Consider the following 25,692-nt stretch of genomic DNA (forward strand, 5'->3'; position numbering starts at 1 on the left):
CCTTATCACCTTCCAATTTCTCTTTCCCTTATAATCGGGGCTCTAATTATACACAGCTCCCTATAGGTCCTTAACCCACCATGGCCCTTCAGACTGCTAATTCTTCACACAAGCTGTTCTCTCTGCATGAAACACCATTCTCCACTTCTTCAGTTGGCTCTCTTTCCTTTGAAAATCTTGTTCAAACATAGCTCCCTTAAGAAAGTCCTCTTGAACACCCAGTCTGACTTAGATATGTATCCTCTCTATGCCCCTATAATGTGCTCTAACTGTTGGTTTACTGGTCTGTTTCTTCCAATACTTGGTAAATAGCCTTAGCGTAGGGACTGCATTTTATTTGACTTGGTGTCCGTAGTACCTTTCATGACGTGAGACAACTATAATCTTCAATGGATGTTTACCGAATGACTTAATGAAGGAAATGTCACCCAATGGAAAGAGGTCCAAGAAGCTTACTAGAAAGTTTACACGTTCTCAATCATGTCTCCATGCTTGCAATAAAAACTTCCCTTTCCCAAATAATTCAAAGCATAGACCTAAGAATACATATTCTTGCTTTAAGGTTGGCCATCTTTCTGGTTCACACTTGCATTTTTGTCTTCAGGCAAGGGGGCAAAAGCTAATTACATACTTTGGTTTTTAAAGCTTTTTCTTCAAGCTGAACAGCCTTGAAAAATTAGCTGGAAGATAATTTTCAAATAAGATAATCTTCCAGAAAATGCAATTCATTATTATCTTTCTTTCTAAAACTACCAGTCATGAACTTCCTCCCTTTCCCTCAAAGTCAAGAACGTTATATTCTACCAACTAAATATGTCTTTAGTATTTCACCCTGTTCCCTTCTCCTGCTGCTGCCTTTTCATCTCTTCCATGGCATTCTCACTTCTAGTCTCTCCCTGCACTCCAATCAGGCATCTATTCTTTACGCTGGTGACGTTTTTCTTTAGAAGACACAAATCTGATTACTTCAATGACATTCAAACATTGGATTAGCATGAAAGGCACTATCTTTGCATCACAACCTACTATTTAAGTCTTATTTCCTACCACTGCTTTAACTCTAACTATGTTCAATGTCCAGAAACCTGTTAATGTTCTTTATACCTCTAAGTCATAGCCTATGGCAACTTCTCTGTCGGGAGTGCACACTCTCGGAATCTGTCTGATCTATGCAATTTTTCTCATCCTCATGTACAAATTAAACACTACATGTAACAAACTTTCCTTGACTCCTCCAGACAGGTCAGTTCTGCATCTGTGGTCCTGAAGAAGTGTATGTATACTTTTATTAGAGCATTTGCTTCATTTTATTTTTTAAGTATGTATTTCCTATCAGACTATAAATGTAAGTAAGAAATTGTGTCCATTTATATGTATGTCCCTGGAACTTTCCACAGAACTTGGCACATAGCAAGTCCTTAATAAATGTTTCTTGAATGAAATGAAAGAATGAATGCCTCTTTGACTTCAGACACTTTCTCACTAGAAGAGCTAACATAGGGAAGAAAATGTTCTGGGAAAGAGAGGCTAGGAAATTAACTATGTCAGATATGAACAAAAAAATAGTAATTAATTTCAAGGAGCTAATGGCAACCACAACGACAGCAACCCCCCACACCCACCACTAAAAGAAAAGACAAAAAAATAGACAAGATGTAATACGATAGTGTGAGAGGGAAGGGGATAAATATGAATTTCATCGTGGCTCTGTTTAAAAGGAGGAACATGCCAAGCCATGTGTATGAGACAAGGTTAGTGATGAACTCTAGTAGCATTTACCCATATTTTTCTCTCCAGTGGCATCTATCAATCCCTACCTCATACAGTCAATTCCCCACCAAGCATGTTAACAAAAGGAAACCGAGATTCAGGATGATCTCAAGCTATTATTACAACACACCTGGGAAAAGTACAGCATGAAATGGCATTAATATAAACTTACGCGGTTAAAACTATATCCAATATTGACAAACACATATTTGGGTCTATAAATGATGCCCCCAGCCCACTCCATCTTGGCTTTGCCCTCTGATCTACCCAGTACTTGCCTGTCTTTCCCAATGTCCCCACTCTATTCCAGTTTCACAGCTACCTGTAAAGGGCCTCTGCCTGTCAAGGGTTAAGTGATCTGGGAAACGGGGGTTGACACTGAGGCCGCAGCAGTTTAGAAGTCTTTTTCTCCCCAAAATACATCTGTTTAAAATGTTTGTCAGCACTTATTCTATAATTGGTTAATCTGCCAACAGATAGTTAAACGTCGACTATAATTATTTATGTACACCTTCCCTCCCTGTGACAATATAAAGTCTTTTACGAGAGAGTTTATTTCTTATTCAGATGTGTATTCAGCACAATTTCATAAATAACTGTGAATGGAAAAACGAATTAATAATCCAGACAAATGTCAAAACTGCAATGAGAGAACATGATATGGAAAAACCAGTAGCAGCTCGGTAAAGTGTCTCTGGAAAGCTGGGGCGTGCCCCAAGCCTCCATCGGCTACCTTGCCTCAAGCCACCTCTAAAATCAACAGCTTAAACAGAAACAGTGCTTAGCAGACAAATGAAACCTTGAATGCGTACGCTAATGCTGGTAAGTAACATAACTTTAAAGAGGATGGCACCTTTACTCTTTCTTAATATTTAATGCCCTGAAGTGTAAGAGTAAAAAGAACTTTTTATTGAGCATTTATTGCATATCCAATCACATTTAATTCTCACACCGAGCCTACGATGACACACTCAGACACCACACAGTCAGACCAGGCTTGCTGGACTCCCGGGCCCACCATTCCACTGTTACCCTCATAAGCCCAGGTAATGCAAGCTTGCATTATCAAATTTCCCAAGCCTTAAAACACAGACAGGCTTTTAAAAATGCTAGTTAATAATGATAATTTAAAAGTAAATGGACTCACTCACAATGATGAATAGAATGAAATCTGCTACTGTATGATATAAGCTATCGTCAATACAAAGAAATGCTTCAGTTATTCAGGATAACAAAATAAATATTTTAAGTTAAAAAAACTTCAAAATTCAGCAACAAATAATAATCACTAGCTGTCTAATGAACACAGTTCCACTGTACGTATTACATAAAACAAACAAACTCACAAATAATCCTGGAGCTCTCTGTAAGTTGCTAAATAGATATTTATATTTTAAAAGTGACTATAGCATTCTCCCAATTTACTATTTAATATTGCCCAAATTTTTTAAAAGTAAAAGATATAAATGTACCAATAAGTTTAAAAGTGACTATAGCATTCTCCCAATTTACTATTTAATATTGCCCAAATTTTTTAAAAGTAAAAGATATAAATGTACCAATAAGTTAAGACTTCTGTATGTACTTGTATAAATAATAAAATCAATCTCTGTAAAACTATATAGGAGAAGATGGATGCTATAAATCTAAAGAATTGAAGTTCATAACTTTCCTTTGTAAGGCCGATTTACTAATGTTAATTTTTCAGTTATAGAGGATTATGAATTGATAAACTTTAGGGACTGCCTTCCTACCTGCTGTTTTGTATTGTGGAGATCAGGATGTTTTGCTCAGGTTTTGATTTTTGCGGAGGGATGTGGTACCTAATTTTGGTCTAGATCTTTCCTCACACTTGTAGAAAGCAAAATCAGTAATTTCCAAGCTAAATCACAGACAGATTGAAGAAATTTCCAATTATATCACTGAGCACTGACCTAAGAGAATCGAAAATGCACAAATAACCAATTAATTCTTTTAGGAAACCTACAGACTTAGGTGGAACCATCTCTAACTATTCGGTGTAACCAAAGAGAAGAGTAGATAGTACCTTCCTTCAGTCTATTGAAGGTCGGCTGCCATTATTATGTTAATTCAAACACGTTATCAGAAATAATTTGGAGTATCACAAAAACAATATAGCTTGTCTGCCAAGTGTCTCATAGCTCAACTTATTTCAAGTGCTTAACAAGATAACCCCATACAAAGTTAATGTGATCTAAAATTGTTTTAAACAGAGTAAGAGTTTATCTTTATGCCGAAAGGTAGAGAGAACTATTTAACCCATAAAAACCTACAAAAGTAGTAGGTAGAGGGGGTGAAGAAAATTGGGATGCCATTTCTACCCACCATGGTGACTCATGACCTGCCCAGCAGCCTCCATGCTGACATTCTGGAGATAGTTGTGGCAGCGTTCCTTGTGCTCCTCCAATGAACTGCGCTGCTTGTAGCTTCGTCCACAGTAGTTGCACTTGTGAGGTTTACCCACTGCGAAGAGAACTCAAGATTAGTCTGCTGCTGGCATCGTCCAAAGCATAACTAACAGCTAACTTTTGATAGTCTGGAGGAAGCATTCATGTGCTTTTCAGACTTAAACCTCTTCCTCCTCCACACTCCAATTTAGGCAGGAAAAGATAATACATGTCTACCAAGAATAAAAGCCAGAAAAGGCAGATGGTACCTTTGGCAATCGGGGAAATACTGAGTCCAGTTCATGCTCTGACTGTGTCCTAGATCATGAAGGGCGGACGATCAGTCTTCAGTTTATCTGACTCTCAGTACTAACATTTACTCTGATACAATTCTCTCAGCTTTAACTCATTCAAAAGACAAATTAGGAGTGTCCTAGATACGTGATGAGAATTATTTTTTATTTATTTTTTGGGGGTGGGTAAGGACAGAGAATTTTACTGAAGAAACCTAAAACGCAACAACTCGAAATGTCATTGTTTAACGAAAAGATTATTCATGGGTACCAAGAAGACTAAAAAGAATTCAAGTGATGAGAAAAAGTACAGATAAAAGCAGAGAGTTTCTCTTTTCTTTCCATCTTGGTAATAACTATTCACACATGCAAAACTTTGCAGCAGTTAAGTGCATTCTCCCACATCAGCACTGTTCTTCTCTTACTGAGAATTAATCTACTCGGGGCTTTGAGGCAGGGCTATTAACAAGAACCACCAAAGCCCTAACGTACTTATACAATGATAGCAATATTTTCTAACACATGTCACATTCAGGAAACGAATTATTTTCTAGTAGCCAGAGAGTCATACATATCTCAGTATATCTGATAAAATACAGCTGTGCTCACATAAAAAAGCAAACAAAAACTTTAAGAAATTGATTAAAAGAAACACATTTAGGGAAAGAGGCATGTTTTAATGTAGGACTGTTCACAAAGATAACACAGAGCACCTTGATCCTTGGTTTTGAATGGATATGAAAAAACATAAAACACCAGGTGGTCTGTGCCAAAGCCCTTGGTAGTAAAGCGTAGCGTGAATCAGGTCAGGGGCTCACATTTGACTCCCATAGGAATCATCTTGTTTCAACCAGAGGACAAACAGACAACTCTTTTTTACGGTCAAAGACAGCATCCCTAACTCCAGTTGCCTTACAAACCCAAGCTATGGCACTAGTCACAAGTGGAACCGAAACACTCTAACAAGGCCAGGTATTCACAGCTGCATAAAAATCTCACTATACTCATTTTTAAAATGCCTGTAGATTGTATTTGAGGTGCGCATAAACTAAAATCAGTTACTTCATTATCAGAATTTTTTGTAAACTGTCTTTAAAAAATCAAAGCTCTCTAAGGCAGGATTAGTCATTTCTGAAAATACTAGGCGAAATAACTTCTATTTTTCAGAACTGAAAATTTCTGGGAAGTAGAAACCAGGTAGTTCTGTGTGCTGTGAAGAATCTGCATCAGTCTGTGAGAGCAGTAAAAAATACAAGAAAATAGTTTTAGTCAAAAATAGTTAAAGAAAATAATATAAATACATTTACACGTAATTGCATTCCAAGACATGTATATATTACAAAAAAAGCCTTTGCTATCACCGTTACTCAATTTTGGGTTCATTAGTGCTGTTTCTCTAGAAATAAGTGATGAACTTGCTCTAAACAAGCCTATTAACCAATTAATATTATTAAGCACAAACATCGTACTTAATAGCCCACCATAAACTAGTTCCGCCATCTCCATCTTCCCTTTTGTTAGTCCTGTTGCATTGTGTGCTATGTTTCACTGTGAACATGTCCTCCGATACTTTCTTCTCCTTATTTCTATAAGCAAACTTGACACCTTCTCCACTAAATTAAAACCTAGTTCCCTTCCACTTCCCTTGGCTCACAATCCTCTATAAACTCCCGACTCACCTGAGAAGGAAGAAAAGACAGGACATACCTCTTACTGCTTCGAAAACTCATTTTTTACTACCCGAATTTTTGAAGTCTATGCCATCTGCTTTACTTCAGCTTATTCCATTTTGTCATCTATTTGTTTTAAAACATCACTCTTTCCTCTTCATCCCATCCTAGTTCTCGTTGTTATTCATCAGGGATTTGAGTAAATTGTCTAAAAGTATAACCTCCATTTCCCAAATCTTCACCTGAATTCCACTCCAGCAATCCACATACACATGTGTGACATGTGGGACTTTGACACCTCTTAGAACTATTCTATCTCTAAGAAATTTGCTCTGGAAATGCTACCTTATCTGTCTACCTCTCTCATTTAAGACATATCTATTAAACGCCTGCTATGTCCCAACACTGGGATGAGGCAGGAATGTAAAGTGGAGAACAAACTCTCACGGTGCCTATCCTCTTGAAACTGACAATCTGGGGAGGAAGATACACATTTAACAAATGCACAAGCAACGCATCACAGACTGTGGTAGATTCTACAGAGCAAAAGAATGGTGGGCTAGTATAACCTGGGGAACCTAATTCAGTTTAAGAAGGTTGGAACAGGGAGGTCTGCCTGAGGCAGGAACATTTAGGCTGATAACTGAAGGAAAGTAGAAGTTAGTCAGATAACGGAGGGGAAGTAGGGTGGAGGAGAGGCAGAGTTTCAGGACTTCCGGGAACTGCCGTTGTCTTTTTCTATTTACTCTCACGTACTTAGCTCCTTCAAAGTCGAGATCATGCCCTTACTACACCTTTGAAACTTATTTTCAAATATCATCAACAAGCCCTGCCAAATCCAAAGGCTCTTCTATTCCCACGAGACCACTTCCTGTCAGTTTTTTAATATTTCTTAAAACTCAAGTTCATGAAGACATTGTTTATATTTACTCCCTATAAATGATGAGTTTGTATAATACTTATAAACTACATGAGTTAATAGATATAACATATACATAGAAGAGGACCAGTATTTTGCTCCTTTTATTATTACAAATATTGTTACACATTCTCACCATCTGAAACACCTTCATTCTGATGCATTCCTGAATTACTGAAACATTTTTAAAAAGTCATCAATAGTCTCTGAATCAACAGCCACTAAGTCCAGTGAAGTTTAACCAATTCTAAATCTTCGTAATTTCTTGATCCCTACCAAACTTTCATATGTCTTGAATCTCCTGTTTTAGCTTCTGGGGGATCAGATTCTGTGCTTCCCCCCTCATTGGCTTCTCACCCTCATCCTACCTGGCAAGCATAGATGCACTGCCAGACTGTGTTCTCATACAGCAGTCTCCCTCTTTTCTTTCTAGATTAAGCTCTCATTTCTCCAAAACATCAGATCATGCCTGAAATAATTTCCCATGTTTGTAAGCTCCCACTTATCATTTAAACCTTTAAAAAAAAATCTTGGGGAACCAAAGACAGAGATTTCCTCTGTGCTCTCACAGCACTCTGTCCACACCTTGCAGATATGTTACCATGATAACTGCATTGTAATTATCCACTTGATATCCATCTATTTCCCCAGTCCAAATGATGAGCTCTGTCATAAGGACAGAGGCCACGTTTTACTCAATTCTGAATTGATAGTGCTTATGGTAGTTATTAAACACAGGAGACACTAAATATGTATTTGCTGAATGACTGCACTTCCAACTCATACTTCCAAATGCCTTTTGGGTACTGCCTCAGGCATATTCCTCTGAAATCTAAAATACAACATATCCCAAATTATCTCCCTTCACGAAACTACTTCTTTATTCTGACTGTTCTTTCGTGCTAGAGTAACCACTGTTTTTTATTTAAGATTGGCACCTGAGCTAACAACTATTGCAAATCTTTTTTTTTTTTTCTTTTTCTCCCCAAAGCCCCCCGGTACATAGTTGTATAATTTAGTTGTGGGTCCTTCTAGTTGTGGCATGTGGGGCGCCACCTCAACATGGCCTGATGAGCGGTGCCATGTCAGCGCCCAGGATCCTAAGTGGCGAAACCCTGGGCCGCTGAAGTGGAGTGCGTGATCTTAACCACTCAGCCACGGGGCCGGCCCCATAACCACTATTTTAATAAACCAGACTGACAACAAAGTAGCCACTTTTGTTGCCTCCTACTTCTTTTCCCACATCCAAATAATTGCTAAATTCTATTTATTCAACTCCTTCAATGTTTCTCAAGTATATCCCTCCTTCTCACTCCCACAACCAACACCCTACTTCAGGTCTTCATGACCGCTAGCCTGGGCTAGCGTGAAAGACTTCCAGCCAGGTGTTCTCTTCTCTTGTGTAATTATTTCACTCTCTCCCTCAGCACCCTTCAATGACTCTTAACTTCTACGGAACAAGGTCTAAATCCCTTTACCTGGCATTCACACCCTATATTGTCTGGGTCCAAAGTATACACTCATCTTCTACCCCAGGATCCAGCCAAAATTACCTTTCACTTTTACACTTCTGGGTGTTGGACCTTTCTGGAATGACTTCACACAATTTCTGCCTCTTGAAATCCTACTCATCCTTCCACTTTCTAGTTCCTTACCCATATTCCATCCAAAAGTGATCTTTTGCACTAAAGCGCCATAACCGTATTGGCCCTCACACTTAGGAAACTTATAATGTTCTATCTTGTCTTATTTCTGGTTATTTATACATTCATTTTGATATTCCATGTTAGACTGTAACCTTCTTGAGAAACTGGAACAATGTCCTATAGATCTTTGTAACCTCCAAAGAGTTTAGTATGGTCATTTGTTCACAGCAAGAACTAGTAAGTGGAGTTTTCATAAACGACATCATCTCCTAACTCTTTAAATATTTTTCTCTCACTAGTTTTCCTTAAATTTGTTTCTAATTTTAAAAGCAATACATCTGGGGGCCGGCCGGTGGTGCAGCGGTTAAGTGCACACATTCCACTTCGCTGCCCGGGGTTTGCTGGTTCGGATGCCAGGTGCAGACATGGCACCGCTTGGCAAGTCATGCTGTGCTAGGTGTCTCACATATAAAGTGGAAGAAGATGGGCACCGATGTTAGCTCAGCCAATCTCCCTCAGCAAAAAGAGGAGGATTGGCAGGAGTTCGCTCAGGGCTAAGCTTCCTCAAAAAAAAAAAAAAAAAAAGTAAAAAAATAAAAGCAATACATCCATATAGAAAGTCTAAAAGTTCACCAAAAATTATTCATAATTATATCATTCAAGATAAGATCTTTAACATTTTTATATCATTTTTGTATTTTTTCTATACATGCAAGTATACATTTTGTTAGACAATTGGTTCATTTTACACACTGTATTTTATAATCTGTTTATTTTACTGAATGATATTATCTTGAAAATTTCCGTGTTATGAAATATTTTTGTTGTTATGTTAGATAACAACTTTTTTCCAGACTCTAGAATTATGATAATGTTGAATTATTTAGTTTGCTTAGCATTCTTAGTCCTTTTCTTGCTTACCTTAATAATTATTTTTCTATTCTTTTCTTTCTTTTTTTTTTTGAGGAAGATTAGCCCCGAGCTAACATCTGCTGCCAATCCTCCTCTTTTTGCTGAGGAAGACTGGCCCTGAGCTAACATCCGTGCCTATCTTCCTCTACTTTATATGTGGGATGCCTACCACAGCATGGCTTGCCAAGCGGTGCCATGTCTGCACCCGAGATACGAACTGGTGAACCCTGGGCCACCGAAGTGGAACATGTGAACTTAGCCACTGCACCACGGGGCCAGCTCCCATTTTTCTTTTTGCCATAGGTATATATGGTCATACTTGAAAAAGGGAAATACTCCTGAAGAGGATTTAATGACATATGTAGTCCTCCCCCCTCCCCCACATCTTCCCCCCATCTAATCACAATCTGTTTCTCTGTCCTCTCTCTGGAATTTCTATTAATTTGATGTTAGACCTTCCGGACTGATTCTTTAAGTTTCTTACCTTTTCCCCTCATATTGACTATCCTTTTACCCTTTTTACTTTTAGAAAAATGCCTCACCTATTTCTTCAAATCTTTCTGCTAAATATTTTCTATCTAACATACATTTTAATTTCTAATAGCTCTTTCCTATTTCCTTATTCTTTTTTAAAAAATAGTATTCTGTTTTTTTCCATGGGTGCAATAACTTATCTCTTTGAACATAATTTTTTTCTCTTAAAAATTTTCTTCTCTCTCTTTAGTACCTGTTTTCTCTGTTTTCTTTCCTTCTTTTTATATTGGTCCCTGTCATGGAGGCTTTCCTTAAATGTCTGGTGCTGGAATATTTAATGTCCATCCCAATTTATTAGTGAGGCACTAAAAAGCTAACTGGAAATTCGGGAAACATGGGTAAGGTTTGTGAACTACTGTAGAATGATCAGGTAACGAGCCAAACTTTTATTATCAGACCCTCAAATATTAGTATCCATGTCTTTTCTCTGGGATCTTTCAATTCCCTTAGAGAAGATGCCTCCAATTTCCAGCCCCAAAGGGGACTGGAAGCCAGATGTTAATACTCTGGAAGTAAGACAAGTTGTGGGGCCACGAATCTAGATGCTCCATCACAGTCTTTTACATAATCTCCTTGCTTTAAGTCCTTGGTTTTCCCCCTACCCTCTACATTTCCTGGAGTCCCTGAATCAGAACCTTTCCAGTTCAACTTCTCCAAGAAATAAACATTTATTTTCCTGGAAGGGGCAGGGGGATTAGTTGGTTGGCTGCAGTGTGGGAGAGTGGCTATGTGGTCTGTTTTGTATACAGACTTTGAAATCCCTTTATATTTAGTCCAGTGCTTCATCCTTGCCTTCAACAGTCCTGTTTCTTCCAAGTCCAGAGACTTTTCAGGATTCTCTGGGGCAATTAGCTTGCTACTCATCCTTTATTCCCCTCTATAATCACTAAAGGTTCCAGAGTCTCCTGTTTTATTATGTCTTTTATCACTCCTCCTGCAATCTGCTTCCCGTCTTCCTCTTGGCTGCTATTCCATCCTGTCCCATTGTCTTTGATTTTACGGCTTTACACTTCTATAAATGCCTACTGTGATTTTAGTGGCGTATGAAGAAGGAGTAGAGACACATGTAGCTCTTCATTTCATCCGCTTAAACTGTGATATACAACATCACTTTTAATGTTGGTATGGTATGACTCTGTAAGCATGTACCATAATCCTATATTTTAATAAATAGGGGCATGAGATATCAGGAAAGCTTAGCCACCAAAAAAAGTAATCATACGTTTGTAAGACAAGGGAATTTGTGGAAATGTAAAATTGTCTATCTCCTCCTTCCTATTCTATTTATTTGTCTATTAAAATACAAAATTCTTTGCCTATATTCAAACATATTTTGGCTTAACCATTTGCAATAGTTCTCAAAATGTGGACTGCAGGCTACCCATGTTAGAATTCCCTGGAGTGTCTGTTAAAATACAGATTCTTGGGCACCATGCTAGACCTGGACTGTCTGGGAGTGCTACCCTGAGGTCTGCATATTTAGCAAGCTTTCAAGTGGTTGCTTTTATAAGAAAACAATAGCTCTATAGAAAATCATAAATCGTCACGTTCTCTCAGTCTGAAATTGAGTTAAAATTTCTTTTTAAGGTGAAGAATACTTTTCTTAACCCCATTATAATGATCTTAATTGTGTTATCAAACGAGTTGCCTTATAAGAAATTTTTGGGATTAAAATTTGAAAAACCCTCGCATGAAGTATCATTTTATTTTTTACCGGTAATAATACAAAAAAGAAGTATTTATTTTGGTATGAGAGTTCACTACTGTATGTTGATCACATATTTTGAGGACAGTGATCCAGTTGAAAATAAACTTTGCATCAATTCTACTTCAAACTGACCTGTGTGTCTGAATTCTAAAATTCAAGTGGAAAAAGTTAGACTGACCAATTTCTCTTCAAATGCAACTTGTGTTGTTGCTATCTTTTTAGAGGGCTTCTTGGTGTTATTTCACATTAGAAAGAACAGGATGGAAATTAATCATCTCCACTAGTAAAAGATGAACAATTTGCCAGGGTATCAATTGTGGGAGTCTGTTTTCCCCACTTCCCACAACACCACCTTAAGTTCCAACGGGAATATGTTGCCAGAACACAGCTAAAGCCATTATGTCATCTTTTTCTTCCCCAGCTCTAACTTTGAGGACTCTTGGAGAAAAGACAGAGAGAGAGAGGTTGGGAAGAGAAAACACTTGTTTGAGAGTTGCCACTTCCTGACTTGATAAAGGGCTCGGTCAAATAGTAACAGTTTTACACTGGCACTTTGAATTAACCATCCTCCTCACAAACATTTCTTGCCCTTGAATTCTGAATTATAATACCTGTATATGTTTATGTTTTCAAATCAGCTTATTGAGGTATAATTTACATAAAATAAAACCCACCAATTCACGGAGTGTCAAAGTGCATACACTTGTGTAACCACTATCACGATTAAAATATAGAACACATCCATCACCCTAAAAAAATTCCCTCTTGTTCCTTTGCACCAATTCCCTTCCCCACATTTGTTTTTTCTTTTTGTTAAAGATTTTATTTTTTTCCTTTTTCTCCCCAAAGCCCCCCGGTACATAGTTGTATATTCTTCGTGGTGGGTCCTTCTATTTGTGCCATGTGGGACGCCGCCCCAGCATGGCCTGATGAGCAGTGCCATGTCCGCACCCAGGACTCGAACCAACGAAACACTGGGCCGCCTGCAGCGGAGCGCGCGAACCTAACCACTCGACTATGGGGCCAGCCCCCCACACACTTGGTTTTTGGCAACAACTGGCCTGCTTCTAGTACTACAGTTTTGCCCTTTTTAGGATTTCATGTAAACTGAATAACGCAGTATATCGTCTTTTGTGTCTGGTTTCTTTCACTCAGCATAATGTAATGCATATATTGATAGTTTATTACTTTTTGTTGTTGAGCAGTATCTCAATGTATGAATAAACTACAGTTTGTTTATCCGTTTCCTAGTTTGGGGTGTTTCTAGTGTACGGCTATTAGGAATAAAGCTTCTATAAACATTTGCAGGCAAATCTTTGTGTAGACATATATTTTTCATGTCTCTTGGATAAATACCTGCAAGTGGGACTGCTGGATCATATAGTATGCATCTGATTAATTTTATACGAAACTGACTAAACGTTTTCCAAAATGGCACTGTGAGTTTCCACTAGCAAGATATTAGAGTTATAACCGCTCCACATCCATGCCAGTACAGGGTTGTGAATCATTTTTCATTTTCCCTATTCTAGTATGTAGTGCTATCAGATGGTGTTTGTAATTTGTATTTTCCTAATGTCTCATGAGACTGATCTTTTCACGTGCCTATTTGCCATTCACATTATTTTCTTTGGTGGACTATCTGTTCAAATCTTTTGCCTATTTTTTTTATTGTGTTGTCTGTGATTTTATTATTGAGTTGCAAGAGTTCTTTACATATTCTGGATACAAGTCTTTTATAAGATATTTGCTTTGCAAATATCTTCTCTGAGTATGTCGCATGCCTTTTTACTATTTTTGAGTTTTTTTTGAAGAGCAAAGTTTTTAATTTTGATGAAGTACAATTTATCAGTATTTTCTTCTATGATTAGTATTTGCCGTGTTCTATCTAACAGATCTTTGACTAATCAAATGTCACAATAATTTTCTCTTTTTTTTCTTCTACAAGTTGTATTTTAGCTTTTACATTAAGGTCCATGACTCATTTTCACTTAATTTTTGTACATGGTGTAAGGTAAATCCTATGCCATCCTTTGTAAAAATATGGATATCTGATTGTTCTAGCTTTATTTGTAGAAAATATTACCCTTTCCTCCTTAAATTATCTCAGTGTCTTTGCTGAAAATCAATTGATCATGTATTTGTGGGTATATTTCTGTACTCTCTATTCCGTTCCATTAATATTTATATCTATCCTTAAACCAAAAGAGTAGGTCTTACTAATAGAGTTAGTCTTCAAGTCAGGTAGTGTAAATTATCCAACTTTGCTTTTTCAAAATTATTTTGGCTGTTTCAGGTTTTTTTATTTCCAAATATAATTTTTGAACCAATTTGCCAATTTCTACCAAAAAGAACTTGCTAGGATATCAATTGGGATTGAATTGAACTGAAAGGCTCAATTTCAGGAGAATTAACGTCTTAACAGTACTGAATTATTTAAAGCATGATCTCTCCATTTATTTAGGTCTTCTTTAATTTCTCTCTGCAATGTTTTATAATTTTCCTTGCACATAATTATATAAATTTATCTCTACGTATTTCATATATTAAATTTATTTCTAAGTATTTCATATATTTTTGGATGCTGTAAAAGATGGTATGCTTTCTAAGTCCAGTTTCCAACTGTCCATTGCTAGGATACAGAAATAGACTTGATTTCTTTATGTTGACCTTGCATCTTGCAATCTTAATGGAAATCACTCAGTTTCAGCTTTTTGGTTGATTCCTTGGAATCTTCTATATAGGTGATCATATCACTAAAACCAAATACAGTTTTACTTTTTCTTTTCTAATTTGTATGTCTTTTACTTATTTCTCTTGCAATACTGCATTGATAAAACTCCTAGTGCAATGTTGAACAGAAGTGGAGAGCAGACATTCTTGCCTTGTTCCTACTCTTAAAGGTAAACTTTCATTCATTATCAGTATGATGTTAGCTGAAAGTTTTTCAAGGATGGTCCTTATCATGTTGAAGAAGTTCTTTTCTCTTCTATTGTTGAGAATTTTTATCACGAATAAATACTGAATTATGTCAAATGATTTTTCTGCATCTATGAAGATGATTATATGGTTTTTCTTTCTTAGTCTGTTAATATGGAGAATTACATTGATTGATTTTTCCAACGTTAAATCAACTTTGAATTCCTGACATAAATCCCACTGGGTCACGATATGTTATACTTTTTTATATATCTCTTGATTTTACTTACTAAAATTTTCTAAGGACTTTTGCATCTATGTTCATGAGGGATATTGCTATATACATTTCTATTTTTGTAACGTCTTTGATTTTGGTTATCAGGGTAATGTTGAACTTACATAATTTGTTTGCAAGTATTACTCCCCCTTCTATTCTCTGGAAGAATCTGCTCCTTAAATGTTTCCATAAATTATTTCTTCCTTAAATGTTTGACAAAATTTACAAGTGAAGCCATCTGGAGTTTTCTCTGTAGGAAGGTTTTTAAATCTAATTTCAATTCCTGGAATAAATATAAGGCTATTCAGAGTATCTGTTTCTTCTTGAGTGAGATTCGATAATTTCTATGGTTCAAGAAATTTGTTTATTTCATCTGCTCGAATTTATTCACATAAACTTGTTCATTATATTCCTGTATTATGGCTATACTATCCTTCTTATGGCTGTATCATATTCCTTCCCATAGCTATAGGAGTTGTACTGATACCCCACTGTCATTCTCACATCAGTAAATTGAGTGTTCTTTCTTTGTATTGATTTATCTTGACTAGAGGTTTATCCATTTTATTGATCATTTCACAGAATCAGCCTTTAACTTGATTGATTTTTATTTTTCTGTTTTCTTTTTCATTGATCTCTGCCTTTATCATTATTATTTGTTTCCTTTACATAGTCTAGATTTAATTTGCTCTTCTTTTATAATTTCTTAAAAAGAAAGCTAGTTAATTGGTTTGAAACCTTTCTTCTGTTCTAATATAAGCACTTAATGCTATACATTTTCCTCCAAGTACCACTTCTAGTCTCATTATGTTCATGTTTTCCTTTAATTCTCGAACATATGGAATGTATTTATAACAGGTATTTTACCAGCGTTGCCTGATAATTCCACCATTTGGTCATTTCTGGGTCTGTTTCTATTGATTGATTTTTTTTTTCTTTTTTTTTGCAGGGAAAGATTCACCCTGAGCTATCATCTGTTGCCAATCTTCTCCTTTTTTTTTTCTTTCCCCAAAGCCCCAGTACATGGTTGTATATCCTAGTTATAAGTCTTTCCAGTTCTTCTATGTGAGCTGCCACCACAGCATGGCAACTGACAGATGGGTGGTGTGGTTCTGCAACGAGGAAATGAACCCAGGCCACCGAAGCAGTGAGAGTGCCGAACTTTAACCACTAGGCCATCAGGACTCTCTCTCTATTGACTGATCTTTCTACTGATTATAGGTAATATTTTCTGCTTTCTTTGTGAGTCTGTTAATTTTTTACTGGGATGCTGGATATTGGGAATTTTACAGTAGTGGGTTCTAGATTTTGCTGCATTCCTTTAAAGTGAGGTTTACTGGTTCTGGTATGGTTACATTACTTGGAATCAGTTGGATCCTTTTGATGTTTGCTTTTAAGCTTTAAGGCCGGTCCAGAGCATGCTTTAATCTAAAGGCTAATTTAGCCCCAGTCCAAAGGTGATGCCCTTCCCAGGACTTTCCTCAATGCCCTGCATGTTACCGAGTCTTTCCACATTGCCTAGTGAGAGCCAACTATTCCCAGCCCTGCATGAGTGCCAGGAATTGTTTGGCCTTCTGCTTTCTGATGTTTTTCCCCAGCTTCAGGTAGTGCCCTCATAGACAAAAGGAGATCACTGTTTAGCCAGAGTTAAGGGGAAAACTCTGTGAAACTCCAGAGCTTTCTCTGTGCGAGCTGACACTTGGCCTTGCACACTCTGCACACACAGGTCTCCCTGGACTCGGATCTCTGCCTCCTCGATGCAGTAAGACTGCCTGGCTCTGTTTGGGTTTGCTGTCCCTGAGCTGTGGCCTGGAGACTGCCTCCAGGAAGCAAGTGGGGATAATCGTAGGACTCATTACCTTTGTTTTTCTTCTCTCAGGAATCACAGTCCTGCGGTGCCTATTGTTCAATGTCTAAAAGTCATTTAATATATTTTGTCTGGTATTCTTGTTGTGCAAGGCAGGGGGGTAGATCTGGTCCCTAATACTTCATCAGAGTTGGAAGCAAAAGTTATATTTTTAATTGGATTAAATACCAAGAAAGTCACACTAACTTTGTAACTTTTATTACCAATACAATTCAGGTAACTGAAATAAAGGTTTCTTATAAATACAGTTCTAAGAAGATACATTATAACACTAAGGATTCTAAGACCCAAAAGATAGCAAGGTCAGTGTTTCCAACTATCTCAAAAGTTAACATATAGTCTCTTCCTTGACATATTGTCCCTCACAAAAATCCTACGCTAACAAAATAAAGGAAGAATTATCAGGATAATCTGTCAGAGATACAGATACAGATTACTGACTTGAGCAATAAATTACACATTGAAGATGCAGAAAAGAAAATTTGACAATCCTGACAACTGCTCAATTAGAAAAAGTTTTGCTAGCAATCATTAGTATTTTCTCCATCTGTCATTATGAGGAGTTAGCAATAAGAAATAGCCAGCCCTGGTGGTCTAGTGGTTAGGATTCGGCACTCTCACCACTGCGGTCTGGATTTGTTTCCTGGTTAGGGAACCACATCACCCGTCTGTTGGTTGTTGTACTCTGGTGGCTGCATGTTGCTGTGATGCTGAAAGCTATGCCACCAGCATCTCAAATACCAGCAGGGTCACCCATGATAGACAGGTTTCAGCAGAGCTTCCAGACTAAGACAGACTAGGAAGAAGGACCTGGCCACCCACTTCCAAAAAAATTGGTCATGGAAACCCTGTGAATAGCAGTGGAGTATTGTCGGATAGAGCGCCAGAAGGTAGGAGGATGGTGCAAAAAGACTGGGCAGGGTTCTGCTCTGCTGTCCACAGGGACGCTAGGAGTCAGAATCCACTCGATGGCACTAACAAGAAATAATAAATATCTGTCCCCATACTTCTAAGAACCCCACATACCTACCCAAAAGGAAGCACAAATCAAATAGCCATAAAGAATTTTGAAGTAGGAATGTTTACCATAAATTCATGGGGTGTTATGAAGGTATATAGCACAACCAAGTCTTGTTCACTTATATTTCCTTGAAATATGTCACTTCAAGAGTTATCATAGTGAAACCTATAAAACAAATTACAATAGCACTAGTACATGTGGTAAATGTGTTATTCTTTACATAGATGCATGTATGTATGTTTACACATATAGAAACATGCAAAGAAACACATCTATATACAGAACATATATTTACCCATTTGTCATGACAGATATAAAATCAGCAACGGGGCAGTATGCATATATCACATTCAGTTTCCTTCAATAAAATTAAATGTACTCACTTTCCTATAAATACTTCTTATAATGCAAAAATGGGAACTAGATCTCTGATTTTACTTGGCAATTGCTTACAGAATTATAAATTAATCTGAAGAAAGATGAGCACTGAAACATAGCACAACTGATATTTGATTTTTTCTGTTTTTAGTACCTATAAGTTATACTTTGTCTGAATTAGTGGTCTGTTTTATTGTATAAACCCTCTATATAAACAACTTTAATGTTCTTGATCCCTACTGTTATATTGCTGTCTCAAAAAGGTTTTGCAAATTCATATTCACACTACTAGCGTATGAGAGCCATTTCACCATACTTTCAACAAGTATCTCATTAAAATAATAAATTCTCCACTAATGGCCTAGATCTGTGATCCGCAAGCTGTAGCAAGGCACTGTGGGGGCACTAAAGCCAATTCTTAGGAAAGATATTTTAAAGTAAAATAAATACAGGATATTTTACATTTTTGAGGGAAATAATAATATTCAACACCCCTCGGACACCATCCAAACTACTTGCTCACAGTTTCAACATAATATCACATTACATTCCTTTCAATGACGTCATATCTTTGTGAAGCTAGGTTTCAACAATTGCTGCAACACAAAGCAAGTACTGTGTGAAAAACTAATGGGGAACAAGAAATGAGAATGATGGTGTTCAACCTGACTTGAAGGTTTAGGAAGTTCTGCAGTGTGCAATAAGGTGTACAAGCCCACTGTGGCTGTTTAAGAATGAAATAAAAATAATATTTTATCTTTCGATGTATGTATATTATTTTTTTCAAATCGCTATAAAGTTATTAGGACAGAAATACTTAAGTTGTTTGGACTTGACTACTTAGTAAATGGAACTGTCAGGGATTTCTTTTAGGTTCAAAGGCACTGCGGAAAAATCTACAGAGACACTAACGATACTGTGAACCAAGAAAGTTTGGGAATCTCTGTGCTAGGAATACAATATAATTTGCATTTCTTTTTAATTTGCTTTAGTGAAACTGAACATTAAACAAAAAAAATTACTAGCCATTTTACGTCATCCTTTCAAATTGTCTATTCACTACCTTTACCTATTTATCCATACATTCTTATTGCTACTGTCTTTCTCATCAATTTGTTCAATCTCTGTACCTACTAAAGCTCATAATCCTTTGACCTATTTCTTATAAACATTTATTTTTTTCATGTTTAGATATTCTTAATTTTCATTTGGTTAAAACTGTTGGTAATTTTCCTCTTTGTGATTTATTTCACTGTTATAAGTTTAAAATTCTGCCTGATACAGAATTTTCAAGAAATACCCACATCTGTTTTTTTCCCTAAATCTTTAGAAGTCTTAACGACTTTAGTTCTTTTTTTTTTTGATAAAATGTTTAAGTGGGAAGAGAGTATTTTAAAAGGAAACAAATCCCTACATGAAAAGTGAGCTGTTTTTCAAAGAGAACCTCTATTATCCTGAATCATTTCAGTATAATTAGGTGTCGAAAGTTATTACAGTAAAATAACTCTTCTCTCTCTCGGCAGATTTACCCACAGCAGCTGGGGAGGAGAGGGATGTCAAACGCCCAGATAAGTCTACGAGCCACAACACTTAAGTGGATTTCATGGAGCATATCAAAGATTCTTTTCGATGTTTAGATTCAATAACAAAATAAACAAACAAATTGGTTTAACCCAATGTTTCCCCCAAATTATTTTAAATATACAAGTGTTTTAACAACCATTAATTTCCCAAGCAAATATTTTTTCTGTGGATGTACTTTGAGAAACACTGCACAATGATAATAAAATAGGCCCAAATTGCCAGCGTTAATGCATTTTACTGTTCTTTTATAGGTTTGCCAAGTGTTGAGCAAGGATATCTAATTCTGTTATCATTCATTTAACATATATTTATTGAGCTCCTTTAGGTGCTGTGGATACAATCCCAAACAAGGCAGACATTAGCCTTATGTTCACAGAGCCACATTACTTAACCATTCAAATATTTCCATTCGCTTTATAATGTAATAATGTTAATTTTCAAATTAAATTAAAAACTTATAAGGACACAAACAACAGAGAAAACAGTACATAAGTGTGCATGGGCCTTCTAAATAAAAAATATCACAGACATTTGAAAACGAAAGAATCTACTTTTGATTTTTAGCACATTATGGAAAAACTAGCCATGATTGTAAAAAGAAAATGTCTCATGTATTATTTTCATACGAGTATAAATTGTTGGCATCTACTTTTCTATCACTTTGGTTAACTAACAAGTTTCACAAGATTTCTTTAAGTGCCTATCTGAAATAAGGAAGCTAAATGGAATTAAACAAAATATACATTGTAAAATATTTTGGCAGTGTAACAGTCATGCTTTTCAGGCTCTTCTTTATCACATAAAATGTCATAATTATTCCTTGTTTCTCTATTTGATTATAAAATAATTAGTTAATAAACAGAGATGACGTTCAAATCTCTCAGAATATTTGCAGCTGTTAAATATTTACATGTTAATTGTTTATTCATGCAACAGATATTTACCAACTACCTAAAGTGCAGTGCGCACAATCCTAATAATAAACATAGTATTCATAACCCATTGAACTCAGAGGTACGCCTACTTCTCTCAGGGTAAATAGAACAAATTATTTAACTACCTGATTGACTGATAAACACAAGAAAAGGACGCACAGAAATTATACAGATGTAAACGTTCTAAAGCAGCAGGGAGAAGGTGAAGTGGACCTGCGACAAACAGACACATTTGATACTGTTTCATTATTACAAATGTGCACAGCATTTGTCACGGAATAAAAGGCAAACGAAAAGCCAAGTAAGAACTTTCTAGGCATACAAAATCAGTAAGTTAGTAATACAATCACATAAATTGTCTTTTTTGATATACTTTCTATTCTTTCTTCAAACTATTTTTCTTACCTGACTTTCCAATATTATAATAACTCAGGTAAGTAAGCAAGGCTTTCAAATATTCTAATAACCCAAGTAAGCAAACAATTTGAATATAAAAAAGGTCCAATCAATTTGCCGGCAAATAACTTGCTCTAATTTATGGGGCATTCATAGAGTAAAGAGAGAGAGTATGTGTGTGTGTGTTTACATTTCAAATTATAGTCCTAACACTTACCAGCTGTGTGTGAATCCTGGGTTAAGTTAAATGAGGAACTAGTCGTACTTAACTCATAGTATGTTTGTGAGATAAAAATATGCATATGGAAAACTTAAAGTACTTGACACATAGCAAATGCTCAATAAATGGCAACTCCTCTTCCCCACAGTAGCATCCATTACCTTCCAACATACTGTGCAATTTACTTATTTACTATGTTTACTGTGGATCACCGACCTCCCTTCATTAGAATGTAAGTTCCACAAGGTAGTTTTTTTTTTTTTTCTTTTACTGCTGCATCTCAAGTGCCTAGAAAAAAGCCTGGCACATAGATACTCAAGAAATATGTGTTGAATGAATGAACGTTATTCCATTATTAGAGATTTTCCGTCATCTTCACATGGAACTAAGGATTCCCAACTGGGAGAGGCCATCACCATGTGTGCGATGTTTATTATCCAGGAGTCAGTGAAAAGAGCACTTTGGGGCTACCACTAATTTATATATTTATTTTTCTGATTCACAAACTTGAAAAATAAGCATTAGCTGACCCTACAGAAATCAGACAAGTCAGTGTTTTTCTTCCCTTTTTATGGGAATTTTTTTAGAATTAGTACATTATATCATACGGCCCTCCTCATTCAATCAATCAACAGACATCTTTTGATTACCTATCAGGTGCCAAGTACCATTCAAGGCACTGGGGATACATTAAGAAATAACACAGAGGCGGTCCATGACCTCACAGAACTTAGATTCGAGTTGGGGGAGACAGGCAACATATGGATAAACAAAAAAGCCAAGATAACTACAGACTCTGATTCAAGCTTCACAAGACTTCAAGACAGAGACAGCAAGACAGAGAGTAACCGGGAGGACGCTTTAGGTAGGGTGCTTATGGAAGGCCACATCTCCAAGGAGACGACATTTAAGCAAATATCTGAAGGATAATGAGGCAACTATGCCAAGAAATGGGGAAAGAGCTGAAGGCAGAGGCATCTAGGATCATCAGTGCAAAATCCCAAGGGTAGGAAAGAATAAAGGAACCTAGAGGAAAAGGAAACAGAGTGAGGGTGTCGTGGTACACAACCAGATGGGAGAGGCGGGCAGAGCTCCCACCAGCTACACTGAGCAGTCTGGTTTTATTATAAAGGCAACGAAAAGCCATTAAAAATTTTTAAATAGAGGAACGACACGATTTAAATTGGGTTCTTAAATAACATTCTGGCTGCTATATGGAGAACAGACAGGAAAACAGAGGACAGTGGCTGAGAGCATGTGCTCTGGAGTCAGACAAAGCAGAGTTGAGACCCCAGCTTTTCCTGAGAATATTGGAAGTTGTATAAAATGCACATACGTAGCTACAATGGTAAGATTTTTACTATACCAGAGCATAATTTTTAAAAGCACTCCCACAAAGATAATTTATACTATTTTTAGATTTGTTTATTTTACTCTAGATTTCTATATGTCCTCAAGTATCATGGAACATTTTTGTTTGAGTATGATCAATTCTTCAGTTTCATTATGCTGAGCACATTTGTATTGGTGTGTGTGTGTGTGTGTGTGTGTGTGTGTTTATAATCTAATCCAAATAATAGATTGCTGGCAAAATATAAATAAAGAAATAAGGTAAAAGTATAATAACCTTAAAAAGATAAAGCTTTACGTAAGGGACCATACCGATAATATTTAAAAGTACAGATGGTGGGAGGTCTTTAAATCTGACTTTCCTTATCTGTAAAACAAGGCTCTTAAACTAGTGCTTGCCACAAAAGAAGAGCCCATTAAATGTTGGCCATTAACTTTTATTTTTATAATTGGCTGACACTTATCATCTACTAGGAAATACATATAACCACCACCGACCTCCGCTAATCTTAAAAAAACTAACTTTCTAGTTAACTCAAGAATGTTCAACCGAAAGCATTCATAGATTCCTTCCTTCATTCAGTTGACACAGCATAAGAGAAGCAGATGCAAAACAGAGTAAGACCTCTTCTTCTGAGATGCTGAATTTAGGATCTTTCATTCTTATCTATATGCTTATTATCATCATATTTCTGTACAATTTAAAGGGATACCACTCTGATAGATAATTTGACTCCTTAAATAAAAATTTAATTATATTCTAAATAAAAATTTCATTATATTCTAAATATATTTTATATGCTAATAATGAATGATATTGGTTTTTATTTACCTCATTTGTATTTCTACCATTTGGGAGTTTTCTTACAAGATTTGGCAAGATGGTACAGGCTGTGGATGAACAGGTTTCTTTGACTCACATCCACGGATCAAGTAGGAAAAATAAAAGAAGAGGGTGGAGGTGAGCTTACAAAAAGAAAAAAACCCTCAAAAAACCAAAACAAAACAAAAAACAGTGTGATGTGCTTTTTGGACAGTGAGTGAGTAATGAGGCTGGCATGCTGCCCTTCTGCCTCACCGTGGAGCTCCAAACATGCCAGGCCAGCAGACTTGGCGATGTGAAAGGGAAAATGCGAAACGGCCACAAGTTCAGACTGTCCACTCCAACATCCACACGGGGTGCAAAACTGTGCAAGTAAACTCGGGAATGAGGACAGTGTCTGGAGAAGATTGAGAAACAGAAATAACTCCGTCAATCTCACCCATTTCTCTAGAACTCCTGAGAACAGGGAAAGGTAAGGAGGAGAGGTTCCAGCAGCAAACTGATCTAATAAACATCTCTGCGCCAAAGGGAAGAGCCAGATCACGTGAGTCTGTGTTACAGAGAAGACTTCTCTTTAATAATTCCTCCTAGAAATAAGCGTCTGAAATTTAAAGACGCATGACTACTGCTATTTGAAAAAGATGAGATCATATATACTATTAAAAATTTTTAATTTCTGTTACAAGAAACATATAAAGTAGAGTATGTAAGGATTATTTGTCTGGGGAAAAAAAAAAAGTGTTCTACTGGGTGGAAATCACATGGCTTGTCTTACTAGTTGGCCTGACTGCAAGTGGCTTTCCCCTCCTGTCAAGTGTCAGCGGGCAAGGCCTTAAGTGTGTGTTTTAAGAGTCTGAATGAAGATACTAATCTCATCCCCTCTTTTCAGCATTTATTGCAAAACACACAAAGAGGCACCGCGGGCAACACTATCAAGACTTGATGGGGGAAATCAGCCCAGCACAGTTAGGCAAACCATGTGTGCAACTGACACTGTCCGTGTAACTGTCAGCGTAACCCATCTCTATCAACCACCTCCAGGAAGGACAAGAGGGTGGAGGGTGGCAGTTCACACTGGGGAGATCTCCCAGAAAGCAGGCCCAGTGCCAGGTCTAAAATCAGGTGAAGACAGTTCCTTCTCCAGAGAAGCCTGCAGGACAAATTATACTACACCCAATGCACCATCGCTACTGTGAACGAGCTGCACCACATTCAATTTCTGAACCAGTATAATTCAATACGATGAGGCTATCATTATGCTGGTCCATGGGATCGTATTCTTTTAAATGTATCTCTTTGGCAAATTCTGGTAGAAAAGTCATGGTCATCCGGTTTAAAAAAAATGTCAATGTGAAAATAACTGATGATGGTAATCTTTGGCCAAGTACCTAATTTTCACACATTTTTTACTCTTCACTCCGTTCACAAAATAATCAGTACTATTAATATCCAAAGGTCTGTGACCTGCAGCAATCCCATGTTATACAAATCGTTTCGTATGTAATATAAACTAAAGGTACTTATTTATGTACTTTTTTCTGTCAGTCACCACAAAAATGAAGTGAAGTAAGGGGCCGGCCCAGTGGCGCAGTGGTTAAGTTCACATGTTCCGCCTCAGTGGCCCAGGGTTCCCGGTTTGGATCCCAGGTTTGGATCCCAGGTGTGGACCTATGCACTGCTTGTCAAGCCATGCTGTGGTAGGCGTCCCACATATAAAATAGAGGAAGATGGGCACGGATGTTAGCTCAGGGCCAGTCTTCCTCAGCAAAAAGAGGAGTATTGGCAGCAGACGTTAGCTCAGGGCTGATCTTCCTCCAAAAAATAAATAAAAAAATAAAGTGAAGTAATATTGAAGCAAACATTGAAGGATTAGGGGGAAAAACCTATGAGAAAGATAAAGAATAGAAGACAAAAGGAGAGAGAAGAAGGAAAGATAATTTAAATAAAACAAGATGGAAAGAGGGTGTATTAGAAAAGAAAGTGAGTGATTAGAAATGCTACATGTACTTTAGAACACGTTTTGCGTTACAGAATTGCTGATTAGTCAGGATTTAAAGAAATG

The 25,692-nt window shown here is 36.9% G+C and overlaps 1 protein-coding gene across 26 annotated transcripts in view; it reads right to left on the reverse strand.

Moving 5' to 3' along the window:
- Positions 1 to 25,692, reverse strand: part of IKZF2 (IKAROS family zinc finger 2) — a 155,254-nt gene that overhangs the window by 13,771 nt on the left and 115,791 nt on the right. For all 26 annotated transcript variants that reach the window (XM_070618219.1, XM_070618215.1, XM_070618213.1 and 23 more), the window contains one exon: positions 4,117 to 4,254. In XM_070618219.1, the coding sequence (XP_070474320.1) occupies positions 4,117 to 4,254 (138 nt within the window). The remainder of the gene's footprint in view (positions 1 to 4,116; positions 4,255 to 25,692) is intronic.

Source organism: Equus przewalskii, chromosome 5 (assembly GCF_037783145.1).
Source record: "Equus przewalskii isolate Varuska chromosome 5, EquPr2, whole genome shotgun sequence".
Classification (NCBI taxonomy): Eukaryota; Metazoa; Chordata; class Mammalia; order Perissodactyla; family Equidae; genus Equus; species Equus przewalskii.